Source organism: Panthera leo, chromosome C2, assembly GCF_018350215.1.
Source record: "Panthera leo isolate Ple1 chromosome C2, P.leo_Ple1_pat1.1, whole genome shotgun sequence".
NCBI classification, from domain to species: Eukaryota; Metazoa; Chordata; class Mammalia; order Carnivora; family Felidae; genus Panthera; species Panthera leo.
Window position 1 is genome coordinate 108,820,307 of NC_056687.1, and position 20,561 is coordinate 108,840,867.

General features: G+C 40.6%; 1 protein-coding gene across 1 annotated transcript in view; it reads left to right on the forward strand.

Annotated features, from left to right (window-relative positions):
* PLCH1 (phospholipase C eta 1) overlaps nucleotides 1–20,561 on the forward strand; it is a 190,532-nt gene that overhangs the window by 4,443 nt on the left and 165,528 nt on the right. The window contains exon 3 of the mRNA XM_042955821.1: nucleotides 66–182. Within this exon, the coding sequence (XP_042811755.1) occupies nucleotides 104–182 (79 nt within the window). The 5' untranslated portion in view covers nucleotides 66–103. The remainder of the gene's footprint in view (nucleotides 1–65; nucleotides 183–20,561) is intronic.

The window sequence follows — 20,561 nt, forward strand, 5'->3', positions numbered from 1 at the left end:
GTTACCGGGGTGAGCGTGTGGCTGCCATTTTCTTCATTTTTGTCTCATTCTGTGTCCCTTGACAGCAATTTGGTTTTGATGCTGTGCCAGAAATCTTCTGACAATGAGCTACTGGAACTTGGAGAAAAGAAACTGTGTGCAGTACCGCAGGCATTTTCTGGTGGACAACAGTGTGTTTCACGGTGAGCTGCCTTTTATGTTTATGGAGTTGGATCTTTTGTTTTGTTTCCGACAGCACTTTTATTCTAGCACTCTGGATGCAAATATGGCGTCATTGTTGGGTTGAATCAAGAGCTTGAGTTAACTTGTTGAGGGATGATTTGCCTGAGAAGCCCCAGAGGACTTACTCCCTACAGGTGTAGGCAATGTGCCCATCTCAATAACCATAATGCTGTTATCACTTTTTTCTTTACAAATTAGTTTATATCAGTGCCTTTCCTCTTTTATGCTGCCAACTCCAGTAATACCTCTTTCTGATGTTTGAAATTCTGGGAGGCTAGACACATAGTAAGTGTTCAGTTAATATATGTGGATCACCAGTCCGTGCTCCTTACCAGCGTGGTGTGTGTCACACTCTCAGGCCACCTATAAAAATAGAACAGAGCCATTCACAGCACTTGCTTATCAGGATCAGGTTTACTGCAGCCACAAGTCGGAGAGTAATCAATATTAGTCATTTTCCTGGCAAACTAAGATGAATTGCCTTTACCCTGCTGGTGCGTTTGTTTTGTGATATATAGTCAGGGATAAGCTCTGTCAATCCTGCTATCAGGATACCCTTGAGGGAAATTTATTTAAGAGTCAAAGATTTCCATGTGGCCAGTATTTTGGGAGTAATCTTCATCAAAAGCCAGGGGCATCGTAGAGGGTAGAGAGAAATTTCCCAGGGATCAGAATGCTGTTTGTATAACATCCTGTAATCTAAATCTAGGCTGCCTTCAACTTACCAAGTTTAGTTTTTCTTCCCCTACTCTATGACAGACTTATGCTTTTTTATTGCTTTCAGTTTAAGATAAACTTAGCTTACTTACTTCAGAGGTTATTAAAGTACTTCGGAGGTTACAATGCTTGTTTCACATTTATTATGCTACCTTACTATAGGACTATACGAGGTAAGTAGTACTTTATTTTACATGTCAAGAAAGAGATGAAATGACTGGCCCAAGTTGATCTAGTTAATTATTAGCAAGGTCAGAAGTAAAATTCCTGCCTCCACCTTTCCAGACTGGCTCTCCTGGCCTTGCAGTGGTGAATGCGGGGCCCTTAGCAAAGGAGACAGGGGAGCTGTGACCTTATACAGTGACCGGGACACTGAGATCTGCTTTGTTTTTCTGTGACCTTCATCTAAGGGTTCCGTTCACTGCTTCAGCATTTGCTGTGGGGTATTTTCTGTCACAATTTTCTTACAGGTAATAAAAAAAAAAGAATAAATATGATAACTGAAGCACCACAAGAGTTAGAAGAACTAGCTTTATTTTTTCAAGTTTTATTTTGTGCCCGATCAGACAAAGTTTAGAGTTAAATGCCGCCAGACAGTATTTTAGAATGCCTTTGTCCAGAGATCTCAAAGGCTATAACAATTTAAAACAATTTTCTATGTATTTTTATAGTTGTATTACCACTTCGTGTATTACAGTATTGCAGATACTTACTGAGGGCTTGATGAACATGGTCATACTTAATTCTTCGGACAACTTTGTAATAATTATTATTCATCCCATTTTATAACTAGGAAACAGGCTTGGGGAAAATTGTGAAGTGGTGATCTTTCAAACTCTGATCTTTCTAACTCCAAAACACCATTATTTCTTTTCTTCCAGGCTGCAGTCGCCATTTCAGTAGAGAAATGAGCACTCAGAGGCTTAAGTTCCATTCAGCAGTATCTGCTCTGCTATTAACTAGCATTTTGATGATCTGGGGCAAATGATATAATCCTTCAAGATCTCCCTTCTGTCCCCTGTGAAATGAACATGCTGGTCTTGATTTTCAGTTTCTTTCTAGTTCTAATATCTGGGATTCTACTGAAGTATTTCTGAGAATAAAAAAAAATTGCTGTATTTTGTGAGCTACCTTTCCCACTAAACATGAGATACACAAGGGGGCAGTAGAATACTTAAAATAAGAATTGGTTCCTTACATTTAAGAATTCCTCTTTTGAAAGGATTTAGGGATCTTAGATCTACCCAAGATTAAAAAGATTAAGGCCAGTTAGAATTATGATTCTGTTCATTTATAATAAAGCAGTAGCTTTAAGTGTTTCTGATAGTGTAAAGTATCATTTTGGATTTCTCTGCGTAAGGATATTTATCAGGAAAGAATCATGCCTCTACTCTTCCTCTTTACCTCTGTGAACATGAATATCTGTTAAGACATGAACTTCTTTAACTTAATGGAGAGTTGTGAGGAGTTTTTGTATATTTTAAGGCAAGGGACCACTAATGATAGTATCTTTGTAGAGGATTTCAGAACATCTCTGAGAGAAGAGAGATGGCAGGACATGTTGAGTCAAAAATACCAGATTTCTTTTGGAAGGGGCTTCTGGAATATGGGATGAGTAGTTGGATGCTTTTTGCTTAATAGCTTGGCTTCACATGGTCTATGTTGATAGTTCTCCTCATGTAACCAAATCATTCAAAACAAAAGGAAACAAAATCTCTTCCATTATAAACAGAAAAGAACCACTTCCTCTGCAAGATACTCGACTTCTAGACTGTATAGACTTGGCTGTGCAAATTGTGCTGGCCAGACACTTTACATACAGATTTACATGGTGGTCAGGAGAAAAGAGCTACATTAGAATGAGAACTATATGAGCTACAATGCTCAACAAAAGTAAAAATAAAAAATGTAACATTCGTATACTGCTTCACAGTTCATAAAGCATATTCATAGTCTCATTTTCTGAGTATGGAGGTAGTATGTTCTCATTGGAAACAATTTGGAGGGTTACCTACAATCCCACAGCCCAAAGAGAAACACTGTTAATAGTCTGTTTCTGTCCAGTGTTTTATCTTCTCTTTTCTCTGCAACAATCCTGATGGTAGGAATGAATATCTGGAAAAGTTAGGAAATGGTGTATATTGGCTGACAAAAATGACCTGGTTGAACTGACATAATTCTATGTTCAGTGATGAGAGGGGTCCTGATAGGAATTATAAAAAGCTGTTTTTGTATTTCTCACTCATCTGTCCTTTGCCCAGATTTCTAGGGAATCTATTGAATCTAAAGGGTTTGTATACCTATTAAAGATGCCCCAGTAGCTGAGGTTTTTCTGTACTTGGCTTTTATGCACCTGATGTTTGAAATAGAAAAAAAAACAAAACAAAACTTGGCAAAGAATGATTTGTGTAATATGAATCTTATTTCTTTCTAATTTAAAAAATTAAAAAAAATTTAATTTAAAAAATTAAAAATTTTTTAATTTAAAAAATTAAAATTTTTAAAATTTTTTAACGATTATTTATTTTTGAGACAGAGAGAGACAGAGCATGAACGGGGAAGGGTCAGAGAGAGGGAGACACAGAATCTGAAACAGGCTCCAGGCTCCGAGCTGTCAGCACAGAGCCCGACGCGGGGCTCGAACTCACGGACCGCGAGATCACGACCTGAGCCGAAGTCGGACGCCTAACTGACTGAGCCACCCAGGCGCCCCTAAAAAAATTTTAATTTAAAAAATTAAAAAAAATTTTTAATTCTTGAGAGAGACACAGCATGAGTGGGGGGTGGGGGGGTGAGCAGACTGAGAGAGGGACACAGAATCCAAAGCAGGCTCCAGGCTCTGAGCTGTCAGCACAGAGCCCGATGTGGGGCTCCAACTCACCAGCCGCCAGATCATGACCTGAGCCGAAGTCAGATGCTCAACTGATGGAGCCGCCCAGGCATCCCTGTATGAATCTGATTTTAATAGGTTCTAGTTTTATTAATTATTCTTACTTGAAAATTACACTCTCAGCTGTTTCTCTTGGTTGCAACGAATTATAGCTTTTTTTTTTTTTTTTTTTTTTCCTGACCTGGGACAGATTCTTAAACCAATAATCAGTGTATTTGCAATTAATATATATAATTTTTATGCACATAAGTTTTTTCCCACACATTTGAGTTCCTTAATAGAATAAATTTAGAGGTGACTTAACTTTTGTTTTCATGAACTGCTAATTATAATTGTGATGTTGGAAAGAATTATTAATTGCTTTCATTTTAGTTATGTTATCACCCCAACTTATAATGAATGAAGTTTATTTCTGTTGCTATCATGTTTTATAAATGTTTCTGAATGATCATCACAAATCTAGAGTAGAAAGGTTGTTTTTTTTTTAAGTTTCTTTATTTCTGAGAGAGAGAGAGAGAGAGAGAGAGAGAGAGAGAGAATGAGTGGGGGAGGAGCAGAGAGAGGGAGACACAGAATCCAAAGCAGGCTCCAGGCTCTGAGCTGTCAGCACAGAGCCTGATGTGGGGCTCAAACTCGCGAACTGTGAGATCATGACCTGAACCGAAGTTGGACGCTCAACCCACTGAGCCACCCGGGTGCCCCTAGAGTAGGAAGGTTTTAAACCGAATTATGAGTCGTCTTCCTACCTAGATAAAGTGAAGAATAGTTCTCTTATTAAATGTGGAATTTGTCTTTTCAAAAATTGCTCTCTATGTACTTTTACTTTGCCTCAAGAAACCTTCTAATACAACTAATTAATTTAATTAATTTAATGAATTAATTTTATGTATTATTAATTTTATCATTAATTTAATGTTTATCTAACCTCCCTTCCTGGCCAGAGGCCTACTCAGTAAGTTTAAAAACTTAACTACCAGTTTATGAAAGAAAGTAAGCTGGGATGGGATCCTGGAGATTAGCTCTGTTTCCAGTTCACTACCAACTTGTGTTGTGTTTGTCACCTAGGGGATCCTCAGTTTCTCTCTCTTTCTAAAATGAGGGTTTTGCCAGATTGCAAAGTTCCCTCTAGCAGTAATGCTTGAGGTCTCTGTGTAGTCAGGCATCAGAAAGTGTGTATGGTGAATGAGAGCATCCTATAGGCCAGGATGTGGGAAGGAAAGTCTGGCAAGATCCTGATTAAGAGGCGGTAAGAATCTCTTTTGACTGCTAACTCTGTAGTTAGCTTTGTACTGGCAGAAACTTACATTTCCCTTCAGGGAGAACGGATGTGTGTGCATGTGTGTGTGTGCATGTGCTGGGCTCATGAGTTCCTCCTAACCATGGAGAGACCACTACTTAGGACAGATAAGCAAGCTTTCAGGACAGACATCATTATATTAAAAAAAGAAGAGTGGAGAAGTTCCCTCCCCCTACACTGGCATTCCATCTTTTCTGGAAAAAGAAGGAAGAATGCCAGATCCTACCTGCTGTATATAAAAGGAGAATGAAATTATGCAGAAGTGAATTAGGGTTCTCATTAATTAGGCCATTTTATTAACAAGTTATGACTTCAGCAGCCTGCCTGCTTTAGGGAGGTGGGGACATCACTAGATTTTATATTAGTGTCATTACTGAGCTAAAGCCTAGCTTTTCCATCCGAGGATTGTATAAACATGTTCTAGGTCCAGAAAATACCAGTGCACATAGAATTACTATTAATGCAGTGACAGTCAAGATTTTGTGAGCATCATTAAAATCGAAAGTATGATCTCTTGGAGGCACCTGGATGGCTCCGTTGGTAGAGCATGTGACTCTTGATCTTGGGGTCATGAGTTTGAGTCCCACGTTGGGCACAGAGATTACTTAAAAAAAGAAGTATTGTCTCTTGGAGACTTACACTGCATGCAAAAAATATCAAACACAAGTTGAGAGAAAGGGTGGGAATAAACGAAGGTTGGCCAAATGGGAGAAAATGTATTGAGTTCTAAATTTTATAAATTGCAATAGAAGTAATTCTGGAAGTAGATCCTCTTTAGCCCTCTCCTCAAGTCTCCCCTTCCCCTCCCTCACCCCCTGTCCCCAAAGGATCTGCCATTATGGCAGAAAGCATCGAATGAAGCATTCTTTCAGGTGTATGATGTTCTGGTGCACCTTGCAAATATGCCAGAGGCAGTGAAGGCTTAGGCAAAGGCAGGCATGGCCTGTCTTGTAGGGGCCTTGTATAGGGTCATGGCACTCTGTAGGGCCAGCCCTCCAGCTGGGTCACTTTGGGTGAGTTGTTCCCCGTGGGATAGACTTTCCATGCCAGCAAAATGCTGTGATTTAGGACAAATGACTTCTAAATGTCTAAGTGCTTGGTTTAAAAAGATTTTTTTTAATGTTTATTTATTTTTGAGAGAGAGGCAGGCTGCAAGCGGGGGAGGGGCAGGGAGAGGGAGACACAGAATCCAAAGCAGGCTCCAGGCTCTGGGCTGTCAGCACAGAGCCCAATGCGGGGCTTGAACCCATGAACTGCGAGATGATGACCTGAGCCGAAGTCAGATGCTTAACCAACTGAACCACCCAGGCGCCCTAGTGCTTGGTTTTTTAAAAAAAAGTATTTTATTTTTGGGGCACCTGGGTGGCTCAGTCGGTTAAGCGTCTGACTAGTTTTGGCTCAGGTCATGATCTCATGAGCCCTGCACTGGGCTCTGTGCTGAGAGCGAGAGCTTGCTTGGGATTCTCTCTCTCCCTCTCTCTTTGCCCCTCCCCCACTCATGTCATCTCTGTCTCTCTCAAAAATAAATAAACTTAAAAATTTTTGTTTTATTTTATTTTTAACCTCTCCTCATCCCACTTTCAAACAGAGGTTAATTGGAGAATTTGCTGTGAATTAACTGACCAAATTGATTTATGCACTTTCCTCCTTCTGTGGTCTGAGACAGATTACAGCCAGCCTTACAAAAGTGGATACTTATATATTAGTTATAACACAAAGGAAATAACCTTTAATATGAGCTGGTATGAAACAGACTTACTCTATAGCTTTTTGGAAGCGTGATGTTTCTTCATTTCCTAGACTTAGAAAAAATTCTCAATGAAAGCCTCAATGAAATGCTATTTATTTTATATTTTAAAATTGCAAGTTAATTTCTTTTTTTATCTTCCTCCACGATGGGCATTTCATCTGTAGCTGGTTTATTGAGTATTCTAAAATTAGTGTAGCATTTATAAGAAATTATTTAATCTTTCCCCAATTAGTATTTTTAAAAGTACTCTTTGCAACATCTTGGGCAGGTTCTATTACTTTCTTGGCTATTTTTTGATTACTGAGGGTCTGATCTAATTTAAAACATTAATCTCAAACTCCTTTAAGCCCCATCTCCTCCCTGACCCCCAGCACAGGCTTGAGCTGCCTGTTGGGGGCTGATGGTGGAGGTTCATGTGGCTCTGCTGTACTTCTTCCCCTTGAAGAGGAATTCGGACTTTCCTCCTCAGGTTTTGGTACAAGGAAGAGAGATGGGGAAGCAAAGTTCTTCAAGCCCACACCTGGGCACCTGTTTGTATGTCCATGGTGGTGAGGTGATCAAGACCTGCTCTTGGTCCATCTTCCGTGCATGTTTAATTTCACTTGGCCCCTCACCAGGGACTCTTCAGAGAGGGCCTGCTGTCTCCCTCCAGCCCCCCTCATTCTCTGTTCCTAATTGCTTCTGGCTGAGGCATGGCTTCCCTTCCCCTGAGAACACTTGGGCAACTGTCCGGCCCTACTTGTCTCTTATCTCCATGTTTCTTCATGAGGAGTTGTGTGCAGACTGCTGTGGGCTTTGTAGGATGGGAAGGGGTATACAGCCGCTGTCTGCTCTTCCCAGCCTTACTGCCTGTTGTCTGTTTTGTCTCTTCTCACACTGTTATAGGGGTGAGTCCCACAAGCCTGAAGAAACCTCTGAATCATTCTTTGCTGGCTCTTCCCCTTCTTGTCTCTGGCAGTGAGGGGTGCTTCCTCTGATTTCACTCCTCAGAGTGCTGTCCTGCCCTTCAGGCTCTAGGCTGTACACATAATAGGGGATCAGGTAATGTGACTTTGATTGGGTGGAATCCTATCCCCCTAACCCCTGACAGTTTCCTCTGACCCCTCCAGAGCCACTCTGATTCTTGTCCACACCAGCTCGAATTAGGGTGACTTCATTTCCCCAAAGGTACTGGTGGTTTTCATTGTGCTTGCTTTGCTCAAGTTTATGTAGCTGGATTGATCAGAACCAAGCAGTGATCTAGATTTACAAAAATCCACGCTGAGATGTCTCAGCCTCTTTTCCCTATTTGGGAATCTAATGGGGAGATTTTCCTGGGTAACCGAGTCCACAGTGATCTCTTTCTTGTCATGCTTTCTATGTCGAGGCCACTCACATTCTGTAATGACAGAGGGGATGAAAAGATCTGAGTCGAGTGCAAAGTGGCAAACTGAAGGTCTGGATATTTGGGAAGCCTAGGTTGGTGAGAAGTAACAATGTTCAGTCTTTGAAGCGTTAGCTTCAGCTGCTAGGAGCCACAAGCCTGTTGCAGTTAAGTGAGATCCGTGGCAGGCCTTTCCTGTTGGACCTTCGAGTTCCTTCTCTTAAACCATGGTCATTGGCTGTCCAACCAAGCAGAAAGGCCCATGATTGTTTTACTCCTTTATGCTTGGGAGTACCAATCTTCTGATTACTAAATTAGAAAGAAGAAATAACATGTCTAATAAACAGTCACCGTTTCCTTCAGATTTGCAGACTTCTCACATTGTAAATGGTTGCTCATGAGAATTATTTCCCCTTAGACCTGTGTTACAAATTTAAGCCTTTGTTCTTTAAGCTGCATTTCCATAATTATAATTAATTTTCCCCTGCTCTCTCATTTTCCCAATTGTCTTTTCCTCCTCTGTGCCTAATGTATGCACAGAGATTGATGGGAGGATGAAATGTCTTTCCGTGAGTAGATTCAGGGTTGTTTCAGGGCAATGTAATTATTTAATTTAGTTGCACAAAAGATCCAGGTTTTTTTTTTTCTTGGACCACAGTAATAGTTATTAGTGATTGCATTTGTAGTCACAATACCATTCTATTTTGCAGCTATGAAAACAGAGGTTAAGAATTGCAGTTTGGGGACACCTGGGTGGCTCAGTCAGTTGAGTGGCCAACTCTTGATTTCAACTCAGGTCATGTTCCCAGGGTCGTGGGATCAAGCCCCACATCAGGTTCCGTGCTGAACTTGGAGCCTGCTTGAGATTTTCTCTGTCTCTGTCTCTCTGTCTCTGCCCCTCTGCCACGCTCTCTCGCTCACTCTAAAGTAATAAATAAAAAATTGTAGTTTGTTCTTTTGTATTGTGTAAATGAAAAGTCATCCCAATAGACCTTTGATACTTTATGTATTACCTTAGGGCTCATTTCGCTCAGCAAGCATGTCTGAGGTTATTACAAGTGCAAACTCTTGGTGTCAAAGGATATTCAGATCTCATATTTAAGGCTCGTGGCTTAGTGTGGAGTGGTTTCACCCTTCCGCAGCTTCAGCTCCCGTCCACATGCCGGTAACTCCCAACGGTGCACCCTGGTTTAGACTGCCCTTCGGTGCTCCATACCCAGATGTCCACCCTCTCAGCTGACACTCTGCTGATGCCGTCCGGGCCCTCAGACTCACGTCTGCAGCAGAACTCCCCTGTCCCACTGGTACCAGTTGGCCTCGCCAGCCTCAACTTGCTCTTCCCCTCCTTCATTATGCCCTGGCTGTGTGGACTTTTGCATTCCATGCTCACAAAACTCACTCCTTCACTTGTCCAGCTTTCAACTCCTCCTTCAGATCCCAGAGTAAAGGTCCTTTCTGCAGAGAAGCCTTTTCTGACTTCCCAGACTAGGTCAGGCTCCTGTTTTAGGCTCTCCTGTCGTTCTGCACTGCTGACTCACTGTGTCATCCCTGTGGTAATACAATAGTTTCATGAAAACCAGTTTAATTTCTGTCCGCCCCATTCCTTCTAAGTTCCAGGAGAATAGAGACTTTTCTGACTTCTATCTCTGGTACGTTGTACAGTACGTTGCATATATTATAGTAGGTGCTCAGTAAAATACTGCGGAGTGAATTCACTCAACAGGGGAGATAAGAACCACCTACTGTTTCATTATTTTTGCACTCTGAGCTAAGCTTTTTATCTTTGTGCTGTGGAATGCATCAGTTCTCTGGCTGCAGACCCTCTTCTTTCCTTCACTCATGCTCTTGCCTTAGAAAACAAAGCAATACCCATAAACCATTCCTTCCTGAGACTGAGAAGGAAAAGGCCACTTCTGCTGAGAATCCGAGTGTGCTTTAGAAGAGATTATTACAGATGTGTAATGGCTTGAAGTGGAAAAGGACAAACCCATTTCTTTAAAAGAATTTTAGACTTTTTGAATTCATTTAAGACTACCCTCCAGAATTTCCATGTTGGTCATATGTGTGTTTATTTTATTCAACTCTGAATATGGAGGTTTCACTCATTAAAATAACACTATCAGCAAAACCTGTTTAATTGCGGTATTTTGCATACTGTTAAAATTCTCTGCTTCTTGTGTCTGAAAAATGTTCATTCCACAGAAGTGAGTGTTGTGTGTGGGCTAATTCTTACCCCAGAGAGCATAGAACAGACCTGCACCAAAACAAAAGCACCAGTTTTCTCTGTAAAAGAGGAGGATAGGAGGCCTGGGGGTACATGAGAAGAATAATCAAACAGAACAGGATTTCTTTAAAACTTTAGCAGATGTACTTTATTTCAGATTTACAAACAAGAAGAATGGTCAGCACCTAGGTCTTTCATCTAAGAATCTCAAGCAATATAAGAGTATAATTCTGACTACCAAGTAGCAAAGTCACTCAGAAATAACACTGACCTGAGTAAGATAAATGCAGAGTTTGTGAAAACATTTTTTGTCCAATTTTGTTTTGCCTATTTTATAACTGGGTCAGAATATGTGACAGTGTTCTTAGACTTTTTCATATTTAACTATAAAAGATGGTGACTTATGTCCAATTAAAAGGGAGAACAGTGAACACATTTATTATTTAGTGTCTATTTTTATTCCTTGCCAACCTGAAATTGAACATCGATGCATATTCACAAATGACCATTCTTTGAAATTACACCAAGGTATTGTGCTTTTAAGCTAGCAGGAGCTTACTGCTAGATGTGGAGACTTGTATTAATTAACTCTTAAAGCCACTGGTTCCCAGCCTTGGCTGCACGTTGGAGTCACCTGGGGATATAAAACTGTTGTGTGTCCCACTCCGAGATTCTCATCTAATTGGTCTGGGGTGTGTCCAGGATGTGGGGGAATTTTTAGAACTCCCCGGGAGATGCCAATGGGCAGCCAATTAGATTCTGGTGGATTGAAAACCCCGGACTTAAGGTGGCAGATACAGAGCTATAGAATTCATGAATTTGATAATGGTTATTTTCTATGATAGCCTGTATTGTACTAAATCATAGAAGTATGGGAAGAGGGGACATCTAATAAGAAGGATATGGACACAAATAGTGTGAATATTGAGGAAGAGGGAAAATGTAGAAGGGTCATTTATGCTTGGGATTTGTGGATGCTGGTTTCCTTAAAATTTTTTTTTTCTCCATTTTATTTTTCTGGTGATAGCAATGCAGCCTCACTGTAAAAAGAAGTTGGAGAGTATAGAAAAGATCAAAGAAACAGAAAACAGTAATCTTAGTATGTGTTTTATTTATTTATTTATGTATTTATTTATTTAAAGCAAGCTCTACGTCCAGTGTGGGGCTTGAACTTAAAATCCTGAGATCAAGAGTTGCATGCTGTACCAAGTAAGCCAGCCAGCCACCCCTTAGTATGTGTTTTAAGTCACCCCTCAGTGTGTTTTAAGTCTCTGCTTTCTTAAAATGATTGAAAAACCAAAGATTAAGTAGCAATTCTCAACTCTGGTTATACATTAGAATCTAAAAAATATTGATGCTTGGGGTCTAGTTCAGTCCAGTAAAATAATCTCTTGGGTGTGGGACCCAGATATCTTAATTCACTGATTCCTTATATCTACATTTTTATCTAGGTATATATCTATACCTCTATATCTCTATATATTTATCTTTAAGTGAGTTTGATGCACTAGGAGGGATGCGAATCAGTAGACTAAAGTTGTATTTTGTTTTTTAAAGTTTATTTATTTTGAGAGAGTGCATGCAAATGCAGGAGGGGCAGAGAGAAAGGTGTCACAGACTATGAGTCTGGAGTTCTCTCTTATCCAGCAAGAGAGCGGATGCAGAATTGAATATGAGAGAGGCTAATGTCTCGGAGGAGACAAGAGCCCCAAATCCTCTCCATATTTTGTTGCGCTCACAAGACATTATCTTTGTGGTGAATGTTAATAAAACAAGATCTTACACACGTGATGAACATGGAGAAAACAAGTTATTACCCACGTGGAGAACATGAAGAAAATAGGATCTTACACACATGAACATGGAGAAAACAATCAGATAGTAATCATTAACTTGCGTATGTAAGAAGCAAAGGGTCTGGGAGGAAAGTGGAGTTTGTGATCAAGGTACATTGGTGTCAGCTGGGAAGTAATTTCTTGTAGGTGGTATAACAAGTTACTCATGATCCCATTACAATATCTCGCTAGCTAACCTCGAGTGCATTCATCCTGTGGTGGTGTCTTTCTGCCCTAAGATTTTCTTCTTACCCATTTATGTAAGTAGAACCTATTTCCCCACATAAAGGGAGAAAGAGAGAATCCCAAGCAGGTTCCACACTGTCAGCCCAGAGCCTGATGTGGGGCTTGAACCCATGAACCGTGAAATCATGACCTGAACCAAAACCAGGAGTTGGATGCTTAACGTATTGAGCCACCCAGGTACCCCGAGGACTAAAGTTGTTGATTGACTGAAACATTGATTGGTAATGATTAGTAAGCTAAATCAGGTATTAGTTTACTGATGTAATTCAGTATGTAATTTTTCTTTATTCTGGGCAAAAGGGATGCTTGAAAATCTTGATTTTTATGCAGAGGCGTTGTGGTGGGGGGGCAAGTGATATGCTCACCTTCATATTTTCTTTCCTAACAGACTTCATATTTTTTTACGTTTATTTTTGAGAGAGAGAGGGGAGAGAGAGAGGGGGGAGAGAGAGAGAGAGCGCGTGAGCATGAGCGGGGAAGGGGCAGAGAGAAGACGGCAGAGGATCCGAAGTGGGGTTTTTGCTGTTAGCACGGAGCCCAGTGCGGGGCTTGAACTGACAAACCATGAGGTCATGACCTGAGCTAAAGTTGGACACTTAACCAACTGAACCACCCAGGTACCCTTACTTCTTACTCTTTTTTAATATCATGTTTTCTTAGTGTCCCGTGATTTGTCTTTATAGCCAATATATCTGTTACATGATACAAAAATGAACCTTTGAGCGTTAACTGATCTCACAATGTTATCCATGGCCTCCTGATGATGAACAGAAATACTTTGGGAAGGTTCCTAAGAAGAATAGGTAACAAAGAACATATAAATAGTATTTTGTTGTGATTAATCCATAATGATTACTACCCAGTTCACAGCAGGATAATTTAAGAATTGATAGAGAAATAAAAATGAAACACAGGAATTAGAGGGAACAGTGCCATCATTTGGAATACATCAGATGTAATCCTGCATATCATTAGAATTGTTTGCCTATCTGCCTTGGTAAAGGGGTACCTAGAGACTTAGAGAAACACATACATTTTTTTGTAGATGGCAAACTTTGTCAGCCCTTGTAGACATCTGTTTCACCCCTAATCTCTCTTCGTGTGAGAAAACTAATGCTGAGGACCCCTGTGTTATTCCTAGAAGTTTCAGAGTGTGAATGAGAAATCTTGGATCACTTGTGTGCTGCCTGATACCTCCTTCTTTGCACATGGGGTTGTATGGCGGACACAGCAATTTGGGGCTAGTGTTAAGATAACTAAATTTAGACCTAGTCAGGAGAAATCCATGGATTCTACATTTGAATAATCTTGGGACACCATCAGGGAATTTGAGTTAATTCTGAATCAAATTGGTGATGGTGGTTGCTTTACCAGCATTCTCTCTCTTGAGTCTTTCAACAAGACAGTTTTACAGATGAGACTCAGAGAAGTAAACAATTTGCTATCAGACCACATTGTTAGATTATGGTGTTCAAACACAGGTTTGTCAGACTCTTAAATCCTGGGGTTTCTCTACTTTGATACAATGATGTGTTACACAAACTTGTTTCTTTTAAAGCAATTGAGGGTGTGGGTTTGCGTGTTTTAAAAAGGCTTCTAGATCTTTTAGGGGCTACTGAAGAACTCCACAGAGACACCAATGTGAGTTGCCTTTAAGCTGAGAAGAACACTTAGGGAACCAGTGCACGGGGGCTGAGAACTGGTATCGGCTGTAGTGGTCCTTGGGAACATGTTAGAAATGCAGACTCTGAGTTGCACCTGGTACCTACTGATTTGGAATCTGCATTTTAACATGATACCCAGGTGATTTGTATACACTGTAAAGTGTAAACACTTCTCTGAGATCCACTGGGCTTAGGTGTGAACCCTTGAGCATATTCCTACCTCCAAGGAAGAATTGGGAGAGGAAGGGAGTTAGGGGGAAGAGAAGAACTGTTTCCCACCAAATGACACATTTGGATGGTGGAAACTTGTCTGTAAGGGATATAGTTAAAGACAGAGACCCCAAATGCTATCCCAATGCTCAGATTTTCTTTTTAAAAAAATTTTTAAAAGCTTATTTGTTTTGAGAGAGGGAGGGAGAGCAGGGGGGGGGGTGGGCAGAGAGAGTTGGAGACAGAATCCCAAGCAGGCTCTACATTGTCAGCACAGAGCCCGATGCAGGAATCGAACTCACAAACCATGAGACCATGACCTGAGCTGAAACCAAGAGTCAGACGCTTAACTGACTAAGCCACCCAGGTTCCCCCACAATGCTCAGATTTTCAAGTGGGAGACATGAAGCTATAAATGCCCAGGTAATTTTCTTTGTAGAATGGACTTAAAAATATGAACCTCCTATGTCTAAACCTAGGAAGGTATAGCTGAGGATATAAGCAATACCCTGGTCTGCAATGATGCATGGCATATCAGAACTAGCAAGGACTTGGGAAACCATCTGATTGAAGGATTCCCAACTGAACCTGTGACTGGGATTCAGGACATTAGTGAAATCATTGAACATTATTCAAAACACGCTATGTATATATGTATACATTTGTGCATCCTTCTATGAACACAGTCCTTAGTTTTTATCATATTTCAAAGTAATCTGTTATAAACCTCCCACTAAAACCACTCTTTTTTTAATAGATAAGAAGGTGACTGGTTCATATTCATACCAACCAGCTATTGGCAGAGTTAATTCTAAATGCCAACCTTCTGCTAATCCAGTTCAACTGGTCTTTATGATCTAAGTATTATGAAATGCTATGTGGATTTTCTGCAGGATACCTCTTGTAAATCTCTTCACTTTCTGGTTATGGGAAATGGTTAGCTCTTTACAGCATTGGAATATTGTGACATAAAAGGAATTTTACCTGAAAGCATTTCAAAGCCTCTGTGTATTAGCCAGGTGACTAAGAAGATATTCATTGCAGAGATGCAACAACAGGGCAGAAAGTTCTGGGCATTGGCCCCGTTTGGCCCTTCATTGAGGGCAGCAGGGTTCCATGAGACAGGGCTCTCCCCACCCGGTGGCATCCAAGTGACTTTTGTATCTGTCTTCGTAGCTAATAAATGATTATTAACTCTCTGTGGGGAGCCAGGTGCTGAACTTTACAAATAGAGTAATATAATCCATGTAGCATTTGGATCAAGTAATGATTTCACTATCTGGTAATTTACTATCTGGTAAAGTGTTGACTCCATGAATCCAAAGGACATTTAGAACATTTTTCATTTCTAAGGATAAAGCTTTTAAAGCTGCTGCTCTGTAAAACTGTAGAAGAATGGCCTTTAGTTGTAGAAGTTAACTTGTTAAAGTGGTCCCTCTTTGCATCTACCAAAAAATAATAGAGTGTCCAGATCTTTGTGAATTACATCAGAGTCCATGAGGATGGTTTTTGAAGGACAAATACTTGGCATCTCAACTTGCAGCCTGTGTTTGAGACCAACTTTCATAGATCTATGCTCCCACTTTAGTTCCTGAGAATCCATCTGGGAAATACTATTTTCATATGCCTCTTATTTTGAATCTTTAATTATATTTTTGATCTCTTGTCCCTTACCATTTGTCCTAAATTATATAAATCAGTGCAGATGTTTAATATCTGGCAACTGTAGGTACCATGATACTAATATTATAGATTTTTTTCTTGGATACATAACAAGTTCTGCATAAAGCATAGTACTAAATTATTTTTAAATTAGATTAATTTCTATAAAGTGATAAAATGTTATTGGTTTCCTATTTTATCATCTTTAGTATTCATGAAGGAGCAGTTCTTTCCTCTTTTCTCCAAGGTCTTTAACAAAATTAGCCTTTGTAACCATTTTTATGCCAGTTGACTGTGAATGAGGAGGACTAATGAAGCAGAAAATTAAAACACTTCGGATGTTTTAATTTTAATACTAATTATTATTCTACACTTTACAGTTATTTTTCTCATTGATAAATTTATTGCTTTAAAAAGTATTTCTATCTTTTATAATGTTTTTTTTCTAGCCACAGAGCTTTATTAAATTTTTGAAATTCTTACTATTTGTATGTATACCTTGTTAAGGAACAAGAATTTTGGTAGCTAAAAATCAAGTTGATTATTGGTAGAAGGCTTAATTGTATATGTTCTCAAGCATTTCACTGCCCATGTGTATGTAGATTTAAAAAAAAAAATGTTAACCATAGGGGCTCCTGGGTGGGTCAGTTGGTTGAGCATCCAACTCTTGATTTCGGCTCAGGTCATGATCCCAGGGTCTTGGGATCATACCCCACGTCAGGCTCTGCTCTGAGCCTGCTTAGGATTCTTTCTCTCTCTCTCTCTCTCTCTCTTTCCTCTGACTCTCTCTCTTTCTAAAATAAAAATAAATTTAAAAAAGTTAAACATAGGCCACTTGAATATATTTTCACCTTTAGGAGAGTATGCATTTTCTTTCTTTTTTTTTTTTAATGTTTATTCATTTTTGAGAGACAGGGTATGAGTGGGGGAGGGGCAGAGAGGGAGACACACAATCTGAAGCAGGCTCTAGGCTCTAAGCTGTCAGCACAGAGCCCGACATGGGGCTCGCACCCACAAACTGTGAGATCATGACCTGAACTAAAGTCAGATGCTTAACTGACTGAGCCACCCAGGCGCCCCTATTTTTTTTTTTTCCATTTTCGATGACTACTTCAGAGTGGTTATACCATAATATTGGTGCTATTTTTTAAGTAAAAAGCCCCATAGTTTTTGTGTGGAATTTTCAGAGCTGGAAAAGACCACAAGGATCTCGAGAAAATCCGCGTCCAGTTTGTGAGATCCTTCTAGAATGAAAGCTGTAGAGAACAGGGAATGTGACTTTAGGGCCTGGCATGTGGGAGATGCCCAGTAAGTGAATGCACTCGTAATCTCCCACATTCTGTCAGTGAGGATCCTGAAGCCTGGGAAGGTCAAATGGTGGGCCTAAGATGAGTTTGCCTGAACTATTAGCAAGTGATAAGAACTAAGGCCCTGTTCAGTGTGGTGCAGGGTGTGGTACACACCATGTGCTACTGTTCGCCCATATTCACACGATTCTTGGTCTCATGCTAAATGGAGGCAGCTTGCTGGTTCCCAAGTGCTGGTATAACTATCAACCATCTGTCCCTGCCCCGGGTCCTTATTCCCCAAGCTAGTTTGAGCACAGGATGTTGCTTCCTTTCTGCTTCCTGCCTTAAATGTTTGTTGACCTAAGTTCTATGCTGGAATTCTGCAGTTAACAAAGTTGAAATGGCCCCTGTTTGTATAGAGCTTACAGCCTTGCCTCTCCTTTGCTGTTGCTCTCTTCCTCCCTCTCCACTCCCCCCAAGCTCACGTGGGAACTTTATGTTATGGAAGCTTTTTCTTTGGAAGTAATTGGCTCCTCAAGAATTGAGGTTGCAAGAATAAGAATACAACAAAGAAACTTCATTTGTGTTTACCCAGATTTACTTACTGATAACTTGTTTTTAATTTTTAAAAAAATATTTATTTTTGAGAGAGAGAGACAGAGACAGAGTATGAGTGGGCAAGGGCCAGAGAGAGAGGGAGACACAGAATCTGAAGCAGGTTCCAAGCTGTCAGCACAGAGCCTGACGCAGGGCATGAACTCACAAACCGCGAGATCATGACCTGAGCTGAAGTTGGACTCTTAACCGACTGAGCCACCCAGGTGCCCTACTTACTGGTGCCCTACTATTTACTGTTAACTTTAACACCATTTGCTTTATCAATGCAAACTTGTACACTCACTCTCTACACACATACACGCACACACACAAATTATTTTTTATGAATAATTTGAAAATAAGTTCCATACCTCATGGTCTGCCCCTAAATACCTCAGTATATACGTCCTAAGAATGGGGATATTACCTTTTATAATCATGGCACGATTATCAACTTAAGTTAATTTAAAATTGGTAAGGCCCTTTAAATGTTTTTTTAGGTCCTTTATTTTTGAAAGTTTTTTGTTTTTAAATCTGATCTCTATAGGGAAACAGACCTGGGGAAGGACACTAACAAACATAGAGAAAATGCTATGGCATCATAAAAACTACTAAATGGGGCACCTGAGTGGCTCAGTTCGTTGAGTGACACAGACTTCGGCTCAGGTCATGATGTCGCGGTTTGTGAGTTCAAGCTCCACATACAGCTTGCTGCTGTCAGTGCAGAGCCCACTTTGGATCTTCTGTCCGTCACTCTCTCTCTGCCCCTCCCCTGCTTGTGCACTCACAAAAATAAATAAAAGATTTAACAAAAAATCTTAAAACAACAACAGCAACAACTAAGTTCTCAGGGTTGGGCTGGCCCGAGGTGTGTGTGACGGGTACTTGCTTTAATGCTTTACCATTGCCATCTTGAAATTCTTTATTTTTTTAAAATTAAGTTTATTGGGGCGCCTGGGTGGCTCAGTCAGTTAAGCGTCCGACTTTAACTCAGGTCACGATCTCGCGGTCCGTGAGTTCAAGACCGGGCTCTGGGCTGATGGCTCGGAGCCTGGAACCTGTTTCAGATTCTGTGTCTCCCTCTCTCTCTGCCCCTCCCCCGTTCATGCTCTCTCTGTGTCTCAAAAATAAATAAACGTTAAAAAAAAATTAAGTTTATTTATTTATTTTGAGAGAGAGAGAGAGAGAGAGAGAGAGAGAGACAGACAGACAGACAGACAGAGAGCACGAGCAGGGGAGGGGCAGAGAGAGGGAGAGAGAAGATCCCAAGCAGGATCTACACTGCTGGCACAGAGCCTGACATGGGACTTGAACTCACGAACTGTGAAGATCATGACCTGAGCTGAAACCAAGAGTCGGTGGCTTAACCAACTGAGCCACCCAGGTGCCCTGTTAAAATTCTTTATTTTTGAACAAAGGCCCATGTTTTCAGTTTGTACTGGACCCAGAGATTATGTAGCTGGTCCTGCTTAGAGGACTTTTATACTGGGCTAGGAACTTCTGAATCTGATACCATAGGTACTGTTGTAGATACGGAAACTGAGGCTTAGGGGAATTTAAAATAATTTGGCTCAGGTTGCTGAGCTAGCTGGTGGGAACAAGATTTGAACTTGTGTCGTTTTGATTCCATATCTGATAGCTGTCACATAGTTTTCAACTACTCCGTGCCCCTAACTCTCGCCCCACTGTGCTTAATTTCTTTTGGTTTGGAACTCCCTTTCTTCTTTTCTCCTAAGGATCTCTACCTTCTTTTGGTACCATAGGCTGTTTCTCTCTCTCATCCTAAATCTCTGGGCTAATGTGTTTACTAGAAGGCCATTTGGGAAACTTTAATAAGTTGATAATAATTTTTGTGTCAAGGGAACAGCCCATGAGTAGTTTCCATCTTCATCTTCTCTCAGATTTATAGAGAAAAGACTTCCTGTGGTCGTTCCCTCATTCAGCCTTAACATATACTCCTATTGCAGTAACTGGTTTTCTTCATGCTCCCCAGTTTTGGATTCCTCCCATCATCCTTTGGGGTCTGAGGTCCTGCTTTATTCCCAGAGTCTTCCTGGGAGTTGGACAGCTTTCTGGAATCTGAGCTTCTGTGTTCAGGTGGGTCTCCCTGCTCTCAGACCTCCTTGGTGCCCACAACTGGCCTGACGCACTCTAGGCCCCGGGAGTGCATCTGTAGACAGGAAATTTACTGTTCCTTTTTTTGGAGTTTGTGTTGTAGTCCTCCCTGTGGCTATGTCCCACCTACATAGGATGGCTATTAGGCAGAAAAAAGATCAGTAAGCCAGGATTGTTGTTGGGGGAAATAATAGAAGAGGAAAGAAAGGCTGAAGAAATGACATTCCTTGACCCAGGGAAGAGAGACTGGAAAGGAATACGTGGGAAATGCACTGTTGAAGGTGTGGAGGATGACCGTATTCTGTCTCATCAAGAAAGCAACAAAGGGGTCGACTTTTCAATTCTGTAGAGTAATTTAGGTTAGGAATTTAGACTGTTGTGATAATGTTTGCATTGTGACATATTGAAAATTGTTACCAGAGAAGTCAGTACAATCCTTTTCCTTGGTTTTCTTCCAGAAAGAGGGCCGGGGTCTCTCTG